We start from the raw sequence: 15725 nt of genomic DNA on the forward strand, positions 1-15725 counted from the left end.
TTAGGAGCCCCATGACATAATGGACGAGTCCTAATCGGGTAGCCAATCAAGAGCGCCTAGCCACGTTCCTGCACACCTCAAAGTTTCTTAACGGGGTGTCGCTCGTCCAATGGCTGAATTGCATATCTCATTATATCGTTACTATGAAATATGATTATTATCTTTCTCTCTCTCTCTCTCTCTCACCTTTTTTCTCTCTCTCTCTCTCTCTCTCTCTCTCTCTCTCTCTCTCTCTCTCTCGCTCTCTAGGAATCGCAGGGGGAACAATACTCTGGAGGTAGCAAAGGTGAATCGCAAGGCATTATGCGTGCCTACAAGGCCTATCTTTCGGAGCGATTGTTTAGGAATAAGGCCTTATCTTAGCCTTTATATTAGACGCATAGATGTCGGAATTCGGAGTGTGGGAAAAGGTAAAGCGGTGAATTCACACGCGTGGCAGAACTGAAGTCAACAACCACACAGACAGAGATGGCGAGGGCGATGAAATGGGAGAGAAAGAGAAAGAGAGGGAGAGAGAGAGAAGGAGAGAGCGTGAGCGAGAGGGACAGAGGGGAAGAGAAACTGAAATATAGACAGATATGAAGAAAATAAAGATGAGGAAAGTGAGTTCGTGAAAGAGGGAGAGTGAAGGGGTTAATAGAGAGAACCATAGATACAGAAAGACGGGAATAGAGAGTGTGTGCGTGTGGGTGTGTGGGTATGTTTATATGAGGGTGTGTGGGCGTGTGTGTGTGTGTGATAGAGAGAGAGAGAGAGAGAGAGAGAGAGAGAACATTTTAATAGACAAATTTTCCCTTTGTTAACACTACGAAACAATAAGAGGTATTTATCTTTACAACAAATTATTCACCTGAGCCAACGTGGGAATATTTCTCTCCTATTCATGATCCCCAAGTAGCATACAGACACCAAAGTAAGAAAAATCATAATCAATAATAATCACAATCACATTTTTACCCCTGGTTAATACAATGAAATAGAATATGTTTATCGCACAAGAACTTAAAATCTAGGTTGATTTCGGAATTTCCCACGATGAAAATAATACGGATGTGAATTTTAGTAGAATATAAATCTCATGGAAGAAAATAGAAGTTTATAAACTTTTATTCAGAAAGTAGACCCTCGCTCTTCAGTGGGATAGTATGACGTTCACAAGGTGTCCGCCTCGTTCTCAGTCATTGGATGTTTCTACAGAATTGTATTCTTTATTTCTTTAAATTTAAAGAGAAGCAAACTTCAGCTTTTCCAAGATTCCTTTTGGAGTTATATCGTTGAATTCTTTAAATCGAATTTCTTAACTGGAGAATAGGTTCTCATCCTGCGAGAGACGTATCTGAGAAGAGCGATGCCTACCGACGAGCAACATCCACCTAGTAGGGTACGTATCGGAGCCACGGAGTCGTGTTTGTAGAGGCGTCATAGTACAGTGGTCCATTCACTTGACTCGCACTCCAAGGGTTTAGGGTTCGAATCTCAGCCCGTCACTATTATACTAACATCCTTTTAGCAAGACATTGCTCCACATTTCCCGCTCTCCAGCATCAATGCTGTTCTTCATTAGAGCCCTGCAATTATTATTACCCCAGCAGTTGCCAGGTACTCATTTACACCTGGGCGGAGATTCGAACCCTCATCCCTTGGATTGTGAGCCAAGTGAATTTACCACTATAACACGACACATCCACTGTCTTAATGATGCCTGTTATGACGTCCTGTTAAAAAATAATTGTATTACTTCTCCTTCTTCATTCTGTAATCTTTCCTTTAATTTACACGCTCTCTCCTTTTACTATTTCATTCTCACTCTCTCATTGTCTACTCTCCTATTCTCATCTCCATTTCTTTTATTTTCACATCCTTCTCATTCCTCTCCTCCTCTCTCCCCATCCTCCTCCTTCCTTTTCTCCACCCCCCATTCTCCTTCTCTTCAACCTCATCGCTAAACTAATGAAACAAAAATACTTCATGCATATAGTTTCCCGCTCTTTGGAAAGGCTCGTTTTTTCATCGAAATAAAACGGTTTACGTTCGATTATGCGTCTAGTAACCATGGCAACGATTCAAAGCGCTGAATAGTTCGTGCATTTTTCACTCCTCCTTCGAATTTATCCCGGCAGATTGAGAGTGATGGTAAAATGGGCACACACTTGATTAGTAAGACATGGCTTTTTTACGAAAGAAAATATTAAAAGTGGCGTGACGCCGTTACTAGTTCATAAAGGGGAAATTTGTCTGAGAAACGTAGACGTACACAGAAAAACAAGGGTGCGGAAAAGTGGAAAGTATGATGAATATCAAATGATAATCAGTTAGAATAAGTAGAAAGAGATAGATGAATATATATATATATATATACAGACAGGGAGAGAGACAGAGAGAGAGAGGCAGGCAGGCAGACATACAAGCAGAGACAGACAGACAGAGACAGACAAAGATGTGGATTGGAAGAATAAAAAAGACAAACATGTCACTTAATATCCCTAATAATGATTTGATATGAATAGATAAATGAATGCTTGCATCTCTAGGAAAGTCTTATTCTCCTGCTCATGACTAGAGAAATGAATGGGGAAATAAATGAATGAAGTGAAATAGGAATAGAAGGATTGAAAAAGTCAGAGTGATACCCTCCCCAACCCCCGCCCCCTCCCCCTCTCCCACTCCAATGCTGAAGATAGATCGACACCATACGTTAAGGGCAAACGTTCAGTGTTTCTCTGTACTTGTTGTTCATTTTGTTTGACTTTGTTTTTCGTTTTATGTTTTATTTATAGTGGAATGTGTTTGTTAGAATAATGTTGTCTTATTCATATCTTTCTCTCTCTCCTTTTCTTTGTTATCCCCGTAGTCGTTGAAGCCCCAGATGGAGAAGCGACGTCGAGCTCGTATTAATGACAGTCTTCTACAGCTGAAGAATCTGGTTCTCGATGCTCTCAATAAAAACGTAAGATCTTTTTCTGATCCCATTTCATTTCTATTATCTGGAAACCGTAATGTGATGCAAGACAGGAATATTGACAACAATAATCTTATAACATCGCATAATTATTAATCATCCATTCGGAAATTTATTGTCACTGGTAAAAGTTTGTAGATCAATTATTTACAAAAAGAAAAAAATGAAATAAATAACAATTTTTTTAAAAAGTCATCTATTTAAATAACTTTGCCTCAACAGTTTAAAATTCACGAGAATATTGATTTCAAATCCAATCATGTCTTTGATAATATTGAGGCATACTATGAAAAAAAAAGTTCTGTCTTCTGAAAGAAATTTGAAACCTTCCTGATTCTGATTTGTTAATTTGTTATAGTTTTTAAAGTTTTGCAAATATGACTCTTGTCAAAGTTATTTATTATTTTTGCGCACTTTGGATATTATTGATTACAGGCAGATATATGTACTATGATTTTTAATGAGGTAACAATGCTGAAAACTTGGCTGATACTTTACTAATTAATCATGTTAAAAACGTATAATTATCCAATAGGTCAAAATCAAAATCTCACAGGTAATTTTTTTTATTTTTTTTTATAAAGTGAATATCAATATGCCTGGGAAAAATGATATATTTATGACCTTGGGTGCACTCCCACTTTGCATTCATCATATCAATTCAGTTTGTTTTTGTATAAGACTAGTGAAAATTGACAAACCATAAACACACTTCACACAATCTTTATTTGGGCCGAGAGGACAGAGGGAAAAAAATCGAACCACGCGAACTAGGTCGTGGGAAAATGAATGCCGAAAATATTAGCAATATGACTCATTCTAAATTCACATCTGACAGAAAAAAAGAAAAAATGAAATCAAATAATAGATATAACTGTACAGGTGGGATGTTGTTTGAATACCATACCAGGCATGAGAATTGTAAACACTGCACACTAGACATGTTAGGGGTGTATTATCTGTCCCGTAACCCAAACAAACTGTTAGCTTTGCACCCTGGGTCCCTTGGTCTCTCACAGACTCTCTCAGGCATGATGTTTTCTGGTCTGATTTGTCAGAGGGGAGTTGTTTGGTAGAGAAATGGGGCGGAACCCCTCTGGGATAGGTACGGGGTATATCTTCTTCTGTTTTTCTGACAGGTTTTGTCGTTGGTGTTAATAGCAAGGGGTGGTAGTACTTTATTAAAAGGGGCGTAGAATCTTTGATACACAATCACATTCATTACATATACAGCTGTTAAAACAAGTGATCTACTTATGGGAATTTTCCATTTGTAAAAATGGCCCGATACAAGTTTCGCAGAATAATAGGTGAGAAAAATGAAGACAATAATTAACGCTGAATTCTTCTGCATTCACCTTTTTTTTATAGAGCTCCTCCTGACTTAAGGGAACCCAAAGAATAATGGAATAGATAAGATGGCATCCTACGATAGCTTGTTCTCCTATTTAGATTATAAAGATTACAAGATTAGAATACAAAGAAATATCGTTTTTCCTCAGCTTTATTTTCTTTGCCACTAAACTACTACTGCTACTACTTTTACTACTACTACTACTACTACTAATGATAATAATAATATGAAGAAGAAGAAGAGGAAGAACAAGAATGATAATGATATACACGATTTGTCAGGCAACAGATTCAGTTGCAATCAAATGTTCAAAAGGCTCTAGTGCAAAAGATGAAAGAACCAAAAGCACTAAATAATTTATTCTAAAAAGGATAACTTGAGTAGGATACGACATATGAAAAAGAAAGAGAACAATTCACTATAATTAAAAATATAACAAAAACGATTTTAAGACTATTTTCGAATACTTTCGAACTGATCTACAACATAACATTACAATATTGGAGATTTTCCTTGGAAAAAAGAGCAAAAACTACCATGGTAACGTTGTATTATATGTACTTTTATTCAGAATCCTCGTCATTCCAAATTGGAGAAGGCTGATATTTTAGAAATGACAGTACGATATCTGCGATCAATCCATCGCCAGCAACTTTCAGGTGAGAAATTATGACAACTGTGATGATAACAATTATAATAATGATAATAGCAATAATGAATAAAATGGTGATGATAATGATACTACCAATATTACATCTTCAATTGATAATATTAACACTTATAATAATAATGATAATAATAACAAATTTCCATATAATAACCTTTATTTTGATCAAGCTTTCAATTGCATTGCAAAAACAGTTCAAGTGCTATTATCATGTGAAATCAAATTTACGAAATAGATAGGTTTAAGAAATGATACATAAACTCTTTTTCGGTTGTAAGAGGTAAATACTACGCTTTAATAAAAATTTAAAAATGACATATTCATTTAGCAAGAAAAAAAAATCTAATACGGGAACCGAAATGGGGGCTTTTTTAAATCCAATGATTGAGTAAATAGGCGCAGATTTTCGGTATATTACAAATTCTCGTTCATCTTCAATTTTGCAGGCATTGGTTCACATAACGAACAAGCAAACATTGCCCAATACCAGACTGGCTACGCAGAATGCATGCGAGAAGTCTCCAGATACTTGAACGCAACCAGCAACAACAACAATGCTCCTAATCAAGCCGCTATTCTTCAAAATTTGATGAAGAGGGGAGCAGGTGAACGTCATCTTCAAGCCAGTCTCCTAGACCATCTCGTCACACGAGTTACTGATCATGGTTATGGCAACGGAGCAGAGAGAATGGCTATCCAAGAACAGAAGAATGTCGCAGACACTCCGAATCTCGGACATTCAAATAACATCCCGACATTGCAGTTCTACACGGCAAATAAAACGCCTTTTATGACGTCATTGCAACCCCCTGATGCAGCAGCTCCCAGGTTGCATGAAGAGGTCGGAGGAGGAGGACTTGTAAACCTAGTCCAGTCAGCCAGTGTGTTTTCTGAAGGAGGCAGTGTAGCTACGCTTGAGTCGATGGCTTGCCCTTCGGTCGATCCGACTAATCCGACTGGTCTGATGCCAGGCGAAGAGATTAGATTGGTCTTACCAGGGAATCTTGTGTATTCGGGCCAAATACCGACCCATGTGATCCCGATTTACGCGGCAAGCTCTCCCACCATCTCACCGGCTCAGCTCCAACCATCGACGGTACTCTCAAACATCCCATCTCTCTCACCATCAACGCCTGTGGTGCTGACTCCCGTTGTCCCTGGTGACGGGCACGCATCTAACTTGTTAGGGAGTGCTGTTGCTCCGGCGAGTGGCGGGTATGCTTTTCTCCACACACCACCATCAACCTGCGCTCATCCTTCTGCTCCTGACTCCGAGATGGATTCGACGGATAAACCAAGGCAGTCGGTGATGTCAAGTCAAGCCTCCGCGCCAACTGTTACTAACAAATCTTACTCAGACGATTTTGAATCGTGTGACATAAATCCTTGTTTGATTCCATCTTCATTTTCTATTTCTAACCCTATTTCATTATCATCGTCATCTTCATCATCATCACCATCGTCGTCGACAGCATCACTGGAACATGACAACACACCTCCCATACTATCATCAACCAAATCCCCATCACCCTCACCACGAACCACTCCAATCAAACAACCATCACGGTCTCAATCTCACTCACATCCTATAAACACAACAAATATGACTGAAAACATAACTCATGTCACCAAACCCTCTCTTAATCAAAACACATTTCGGTCTGTAGCTTCTTCGCTAACTACTATTTCCCCGCTGATATCCGCGTCTGGATTGATACCTGTCCAAGACACCCATTCTATTAGTATCACAGCCCCTGCTGGCCAACAACCTGCTACCCATAGTGAGACTTCTTTCAATACCCACTTCCGAACCCCTTCCGCCAATGCATGCGCGAGAAAGCGTCGACGCACCGCTATCTCTCACGACAAAGACCCATTAGGGGTACAAAATACCACCACTCCCGCACCCCTTCCTAGGATAGGCTCCAATAAAGTTATCACTAAGATTCGTGTCTCTAGATCCGACATGCGACCGACCACGACCCCTTGTCGATCAGCGCATCGTTCCCGGCCTATCCCTGATCTACCAGTAGGCCAACATCCAACAGCCCCTCATCCACCAGTCGCCGTTCCCGAAAGAAATGAAAGATGTGACGTCAGTGAATTGGGGGTTAGTCCCAAGGTCACGTGGCGTCCGTGGTAACCATTCCTTGGCAACAGGATAGAATGCAACGCTTGAAAGGATGTATCATATTTCATTCCAATGTGCTCTTCGTCATGTTCATTCAGATAAGTTTTTTTAGAACAGGAATTCGCGAGAGGCCGTAATACAATAGGCCAGTTTCGGCGGTTACGTAATGCGCGGTTACTGTAACCAAGCCCGACAAGCTTTGTCAAATCGCCATTTTGAATCTGTGCATTGTGTATTAGACTGTCGGTTCTTGCCGTTAAATTGCATTCATATCTTTCTATCAAAACTGCGTGTATACATATGAATTTCTGTTTTGGCCGGAAATGTCTTCCAACTTGCCATTCATCAAGCTGAGTTTCAGGCAGCTGCAATATTTTCTAAGAAAAAGAGGAGTTTCGGCTACGGTATACACCCGAGAAAAGACTCGTTAAATTAGCGTCCGCGCAGTAGCGGACTAGCCTGCCCGTAGCCCCTGACCTACGGGGTCCGTGTCACTCGGTAGACGTGACTGTATGGGGAAATTACAACGGGCAGGATTTTCGTTGAGTGAACTAGTTACATACCTCCCATAAGTTTGACGATATTCCTGACTTTGGGACCTATGACGTATTCAATTATCTAGTAGAGAATATGGCGGAACATGCATTTATGATCGTCGTAAACTGAAGGCTTTTAAGAGTTTTGAAGACTTTCGACTGATATTTCCCGATGGCCATAGATTATGTGGCCTGGAGAAGCTCGAGTACAATCCTCCCTCTAGTTAGCTCTCGGCAGCTTATGATAGCGACTTGTGACTAGATTATACAGGTCAAACCGACGCAAAAAGACAGAACATCCCAACTTGAACAAAAAGAAAAAATATATAAATAATAAACAAATAAAAAGTAGAAGTCTACAGATCTAATAGAAAATGTAATAACAGTTTTATTTTTAAATGTTTTTTTTAAATAATAATAATTGCTTCTTGAAGTTTAATAACGAAGGTCCGGCATAATTGTAGTCTAATACTAGACTATTAACTTTTATTCTATGAAAATCAAACGTAATTCCTAATCTTATTCTAAACAATAAAATTATTCATCATCCTGATTCTTCTTCCTTGCCATCATAAGGTTTTTTTTTATTACTTTTATTATTCCCTTTTTCCATTGCTCTATCATTCTTTTTCCTTGTTCATTGTTTTTCTTCATTTTTTCCGTTCAAAATTATTTGTTTATCATTGTTCATCATTCTTATTCTAGCTCTTTGTCATCGGACGATATTATTTTATAAATATTATTTTATTAACAAAGACCTTATATATTATATTATTACCTTAATTGTCATTATTTCTCGTTGCCTTTAATATTGATTCTGCGGTCAGTGCTTGCTTCTCGTTAGCCGTTTCTCGTCCGCCTTGAAATAGTCCGTATCGAGGCGTTTCACAAACATTTTTTAATCCGTAAAATTGTTTTCATTTTGAAAATGTGAATCGCGCCTACACGAACACGAACACGTGGTACGCGCGCACGCTTCTGCAAGCAGAGGTGGCTGTGTGTGCGAACAAGTGGAAAATAGTTCATCACTTCTTTCATTTCTACGTCCTAATTTGTCCTCAGATTCAAGCTAAGGTAAATGCAAAATTGAATGGAAATTACCGATATCGGCTAGCTAACTTATATTTTGGTGCTTCGCTTTCTATTTCATCACTGGCTTTCAAGCCAATATCGCTTGTATCATCGACCTCGTTTTTCTTCTTTTTGAGGGGGTATCGTGCGCTGCCTGTACCGGGGACTTGGCCGAACAGGTTTAGCTGCAAGATGTGAATCGCTAGTTCTGTACCAGCAATGCTTTTCTATTATTCTTGCCTAAGACTCAGCGATTTTAAAGATCAAATGTATGAAGAACAAAATCACATCTCAAAGATATTTATTATTCAAGTTTGAAACTGCCTCCTTTTTCTTCTCTCTCTCTCTCTCAAAATAGCGAAAACAAACGATACAATCACACCTAGCGAACACAGTCATGTATGGTATGCACGCAAAGTGTAGTCTGCTACGCACCGCGAGTTCTTTGCTTGTCCGACCCTCCGATTACGTAATGCGATTTAAAGGTCTCTGAATACATTACGAAACTGGCCTATTTGGTCTCGTATGCATCTAATAAACCTATCTAATGTATTATCTTTGTTGCTTCTCTACTGGGAGATCACCCAGTAATGATGATTTTTGTGATTTGTTGGAAAATTGTCCGTACATTTCAATTCTAGATTTCATGCACCATGGTCATTGAAATAAATTGGGTAAAGCGTGCAAGTTCTTAACATGTAGTTGAAGATAATCTACGATGTAAAGGTGCAATTTAACATAAGCATCTATGAATAAAACAAAAGCATGCATAATTCACATGCTTGATATCTCATTAGCTGGATTTGAACTGAAATTAATATTTGTAAACTCAATGTACAAAATATTTTTAAATAGCGGTCGGCCCATGAGCCCGACAGCTTAAGGTATCAACAACCCCTTCATGACTTCTTGGAGAGAAAAACAAAGATATCTAAGCCCTCATACAAAAAGATAAAACAAGGTCTTTTGAGACATCCAAAACATCTTGCGTATCTCACAGCAAATGTAAGAAAGTGATAATTTCTTTTGATCGTATATTTATGCAAATTATGAATATTGCATAGAGGTCAAAATGTGTGTTATGCAATTGAAAAGAAAACCGCACGTAGAAATAAATATTTCAGCCTAGCATTCTCAGTTTACTAGAACTGGATAAAATAAATTCAGTTGATTTTGGTGTGAGCGCGTTAAATTTTTGTAATTGGTACGAGGGATAATGTTAGTTCCATAAATAAGTTTTTTTTACAGTAATGACTCATTTTGATATTATATGATGAAATGATGTAGTTTAGTTTTATAAATACGAGCAGTTGACAGGATTTTTAACGATATCGCATGCGTGGCTGTTTCAAATAAAAAATTATGTCTATAATTATGCAAAGCATCTTCTATGTAGACGGTCTTCTTTTTAAATATTGTATATCGAATTGTGTGTGAACGCACCCTTGTGATACTTTTTGAGATTTTACTGAAATAAAAGTAAAGAGCTTCTTCAGACTCTTCAGACAGTAAACATGAGACTCGTTTGATGTTATTCACTTCAAAAATATTGAGATAATGTTTTTTTTATAAAGATTGAGATGCTTAGATTTCTAACGACCTCTATCCGATTTTGTATGCTTGACAGGTGTGTGTGTGTATGTGCGTGCGCGTGTGTGTGTGATATATTTGATTTACGTGCTTTGCTTGCTTCATTGTTTGTTTGCTTGATTTTTGTTTGTTTGTTTGTTTGTTTACGTGTTTGTGTTGATAGTCATTTTGGAAGCTGAAGTTTTCTGCTTTAATTCAGAGAAATCACATAAATTGCCACAAGACAGGTTTATATTTAAAAAAATATTTTCTTCGACTCAACAAAATGGTCTTAAGGTCATTAGTATCGAGATAATATGATAGTAAAATAATTAATTATTCTTTTGAAATTACTTCCATGTTTTAATCAAATTCATTTTATATATTTTTCATATCAACGTTTACAATGATCCAAAGATTATTTGATTTAACGTGCGTTTTTTTACTGATCGATAAATTAAATTGCCATGACGAAATGTTAGGTGTTATCTCGCCAAGTAGGGATGTAAAGTCTTCAATATCATTATTTTCTTATTTTAAAGCAGAATTATCAAATTTCTCCTACTCCGTTTCAAACTATACAGTCCCAGCTGCAGCACTCATAATACGTTCTTAGGACGTTTACCAAATGTCCGGAAAACGTTCCGATAGAACTTCTGTCACTTCCTAAGAACATTTTTTATTCGAACTGCAGGGGGTTGTTAATTCTCAGTTCCTATCAACTACAAAGTATAAATTCTTAAAACCTTTGCTTTATTTTCTCATTTTCAAAGTTTAAAGGTATAGACCAGTTCTGGTCATGCGATTGCATTGTGAAAGAAACGTTGTGGAATCGATCAGAAAAGATTGATCATCTAGCTTATAAGTATTGGTGTGTACTGCAAGGTTCTGGAATCATCAAAATGAGAAGAAATCTGGCCCAGTCTTGTTAAAGTTACAAGCGCTGTACACGGAAAGATGTATATGGGACTACGCGATTTCTATCCAGGCCGTATAGATATAATAATTTACCAGATATATCAATTAGTAGGCGGTTTCCCGGCACATTTCATCAATATTAGTCAAAACATATTCTTTCACATGATCGGTAATAAGAGCTTCCATTTCATCTTTTGAGAGGGGGCGTTTCCAACACTGGTCTATACCTTTAAGCCTGCTTCTTTTTTCCCACTTTTTGCTGCAAGGGTTGTGCTATACCCTAAGTAAGGACTATGTCTATAATTGGATGTTAGTCTGGTGATTTCAGCTTTACCGTACTGTCAGGTGTCAAGATGATTTGTCTTCGGTTATGCTCTTTGCGGTATTTATGTCAAAACAGAATTTTCCCATTCTCACTTTTTCAAGGACTATGGAGTGTCATAATCGGAATGCTTACAGTAAGAATACAATGAGAATAATAGTACAATTGTAAAAGCGAGATAAAAACGAGATGCGAAAAACAGGAACATCAAAAGAAAAAAAAGAACATTTAAAAAAGAGGGAGGGGTGTGGAATCTACAGAATGATCTTTTAGTTCGTGGTAGTTTAAAAGTGCACAATACATGACTTTAGGCACGGATGCCACCTTTTGCCATGGGTATGCACATACAATGTAAATATGAAATTTTTATTGGGAATTACCTAAAAGTTAAATTTTACAAGGCGAAGAAATGGACACCTCACAGTTTCTTCAAAATGTAATGAAAGATAGCATCACTACATCATATTGTATGTTTCAACAAAAAACATCTACATCTTGTCGCCAAACCACAATTTATTTTTCAATAGTTTTTTTTATTGATTCCAAACAATACAAATCAATCTTAGAAATAGAATACAGTTGCTTTTCCTAGACATGAATTCAAAACATTTTTATTACATAGATTGTACGATTGATGGAACTAAATGATGTCCCCTACCCTACGAACACACGCACACGCACACTTATTAACCGTACCTCTCAATTTAGCTGGCAATTCGACTTCATTTACTGATCATGCAGATGCTCTTAGCTATATTTCGTCAAAAATAAAAGGATTGGGGCTAGGGTCACAATTGGGTTTTTGGTTAGGTTTAGGGTTATGATTTAGTGTAGTGTAAAGTCCAGCGTTCAAGAATTTGGTCAGTGTATGAAGCGGAACATTTTCAGGAGCTTGTGTCATACAGCCGATTTGTTTGTCATTATTGATGGTTATCGCAGTGCCAGCGAAAGCAGAAGCAGGGGGTATAGAAGGGCACTTTAAAAATAGTAAATAGTATCGTCACTTGTCGCATCAGTGTGTCAAAAAACAACACGTTTAAACATTAATGATAAAACGGAAAGTGTTTCTTAAATTATCGGCAACACCAATTTTGTTCTATATTTTATCTTCATATAACTATGATTATCCCCTACCCACCAACTCACTTCACCTACATCCGCAACTCACAAACTATACTTTACAAGTCAAACGATTAAAACAGTTTAATTTCAAACTACTCTATAAGTTATTAGCATGTGAAGAATATCTATATCGTTTCAAAAAATCTGATCATGATTATTGTTTGAAGTGCAAATGCACGGAAAATTGTATCATTTATTTTATGACTGTGAGTACTCACAAATATTTTGGAACAAGGTCTTATTTTTTTCTCAGAAAAACGGAAGTATTGTTCGATAATAAAAAAATTGAATACAGTGAAATAATTGTAGGCAAGCAATGTGATTTAAAGGAAATATTATGGAGGGCAAATGTTGAAAAGCATCATCTCTGGAAAAAAAATGTTGACTATGTTAAACAAAGAAGTATAATTCATGTATTTTTCTTTATAATCGAGATAATTTTGTGTCTCTTATGTACATATTATTATTCAATTAATAAATGATGGGAAAAAAAGGGGGGAAAGTCTACGTTTGTACCTAATAATGTGGCAGTTTGACCTCGTTTACTAATTAGGTTCTATGGTTATGACAGTAGCAGGAGAATGAGCAGCAGACGTAGAAGTAGTAGAAGTAGTAGAAGTGCATGGGAAAAGTAGTTGGCGTAGTAATGTTCAGTATTACTTGTCCTGATTGTATAGCAGCAGTGTGCTAAAACCTATATCACTTCTAAAACCGTGGCGGCTCCCTACAAGTTCTATCCAAACGAATTTGTTTCCGGTAAAGATTTTATAATTGGGGTCACCTTGCAGGATTTCTAATCCGCCTCGGTCGCTATACGGACCAGTAGAGAGGATCTAATTGATTTTCATCGCCTTTAATCCCTTTCCAATTTTAATCCTAATCTTTTCATAAACACAAACAGAATTGCAAGGAGCGTGACGGATAGTGGTTGACAGGTATCGCCAGTAATACTTTCAAACTTTAAAGTCTTCTATCCTACAATCTCCTTCCAATCAATGCCTATTTTAGGAACGGAACGCTCTTATGGTCTGCTTGCAAAAATGGACATACGTGTACTATCATTTCTGGGGCGAGGGGGTTCACACAAATCCTAAGTTGAACTTATCTTTAAGTTGGACTTAACAATTATGGAAAGCCGTTAGCTTCTTTGAAAATATTTTGTAAAACATAATTTAAAAAGGCATAAAATGTTGATTCAAATCATTCATATTTCCTATTATCAAGGCGATTTCATGTTCTTGATGTGGAATTTAAGAAAAGTCTAAAATACTTGAATTTTTGCTTTTGAATATATTTTATTTTAAGGCTACAAAATGGCTCTCCATAATGTTAAGTCCAACTATAGAGCTAAGTTCTACTTAGGATTTTTGTGAAGCACCCCCTGATGCTCCACTACAAGTGTCAACTTTGAGAATAATATTGGTCATATACTTAGTTTTTGTTATAATATTAAATCTCATTAATGTTTTGAATGTATCCTGGCACAGTGGCGGATCCAGCCGGCGGGAAGAGGGGGGGGGGGGGCCCAATCCGTGAGAAAATATTAGTTGCGACTCAGCCACCGGTGAATAAGCGGGGGGGGGGGGGGGGGTAGGAGGCACTTTTTTGGGGTCCAATTTTTCAGGAAATATTTTGCGCCGACTCAGTCAGCCGGTGAATAAGCGGGGGGGGGGGGGGTGAGACCACTATTTTTTTTCTTCACCTAAATCATGATAATTAAAAAAAAAAAAAAATGTTTGTTGACCCGTCAGCCCCCCCCCCCCGTGGATCCGTGCCTGCAGAGGATCCAGACGGCGTCAGGGGGGGGGGGGGGGTAGCCAAATCTTAATACTCAGCAGGCCGGCGAATAAGCGGGGGGGGGGGCTTTTGTTTTTTGTTTTATAAAGGTTAACTTAACGTTATTATCCTACTTTTTAAATCGTTTTGGGGGGCTAGGGGGGCGGGCCAGAATAATCGCTACGTGGATCCGCCCCTGTCCTGGCAGAGCGTTTTGTCATAATTGTTTTAATATTGCTATGTATTTCATGGGCTTTAATTATTAACTGAATGTAATTCAGCCTTCGAGCTGCCATTTTCAGTATTCTCAATAAATCATTCAATTCAAAAAGTTTGTAATAACCTTCCTGTAATAGGTCATCCAAAATTGCAACGCCGATAACAACAACAACAACAGCATCAACAAGATCTGACCAATTAAATCGTCTATTTCTATATTTAATTTTATGAAATATGAGATAAATATGAGGTAACTTTGTCCATGATAATTATGAACACTAACAAGGAGGCATGCATCCATATAGTTGATAAACGAAAACATTCCTTAAAATTGAACACCCAATTATAATACTTAACTAGCAGGACCCGCGGAAATCCGCGGGATTCTAGAGGGGGCGGGGGTGTAAATAGATATATAGAGAATGTCTAAATTAAAACCACCAAGAACGTTATTTGCCATTCAGGCCATTAAAAAATATACATGTTTAGCGTCCCCGCCCGCTTCCTTTTTGGGGGCCGCCTCCTATTTTTTTTTTTTTTGATTTTTGATTTTTTTTAAATTTTTTTAAATTTTTTTTTTTTTTTTTAAAGAAAAAAAACATCGTCCCCGCCTGCTTCCTTTTTGGGGGCCGCCTCCTATTTTTTTTCTTTTTTTCTTTTTATTTATTTATTTTTTTTTGAAAGAAAAAAACATGAAAAGCACTGCTAAAATGTATTTCTGATTTTAAAAAAGAAAACAAAAAAAAATTGTCGGTCGCCATCTTGAAAAATAGCCCGAATGCCAGGGAAAATGTACGGAGCGGCCATTTTGAAAGAAAAAAAAAAAAAAAAAAAGCGCCTCCTCCTTCCCATTTTTCGAAAAAACAGGACGCTATAAGCATGTTTTTTTTTTAATTTGGCCTTATATTAACTTTAAAAAAACAATCCAACTGTACCGGTAGTTATTCTTTAAGCCACTGGAACTGTGTAGAGTTCCGTAGTGTGGCGTACCGACTACGCAGAAATTAGGCTGCGTAATAATGGGAAAATAGTCCCTGCGTAGGTTATGCGTAGGCTGGCGTACAGGTTTGCTTATGGTTGC

At 37.6% G+C, this 15725-nt stretch overlaps 1 protein-coding gene across 1 annotated transcript in view; it reads left to right on the plus strand.

Annotated features, from left to right (window-relative positions):
- Positions 1 to 383: 383 nt before the first annotated feature.
- The window catches only part of LOC752043 (transcription factor HES-1), a 41301-nt gene continuing 25959 nt past the window's right edge, over positions 384 to 15725 (plus strand). Inside the window, exons 1-5 of the mRNA XM_030987419.1 lie at positions 384 to 410; positions 1313 to 1381; positions 2852 to 2947; positions 4885 to 4972; positions 5427 to 6286. Of these exons, the coding sequence (XP_030843279.1) occupies positions 384 to 410; positions 1313 to 1381; positions 2852 to 2947; positions 4885 to 4972; positions 5427 to 6286 (1140 nt within the window). The remainder of the gene's footprint in view (positions 411 to 1312; positions 1382 to 2851; positions 2948 to 4884; positions 4973 to 5426; positions 6287 to 15725) is intronic.

The sequence above is a fragment of the Strongylocentrotus purpuratus genome, unplaced genomic scaffold (genome assembly GCF_000002235.5).
Source record: "Strongylocentrotus purpuratus isolate Spur 01 unplaced genomic scaffold, Spur_5.0 spur5_scaffold_16, whole genome shotgun sequence".
NCBI lineage: Eukaryota > Metazoa > Echinodermata > Echinoidea > Camarodonta > Strongylocentrotidae > Strongylocentrotus > Strongylocentrotus purpuratus.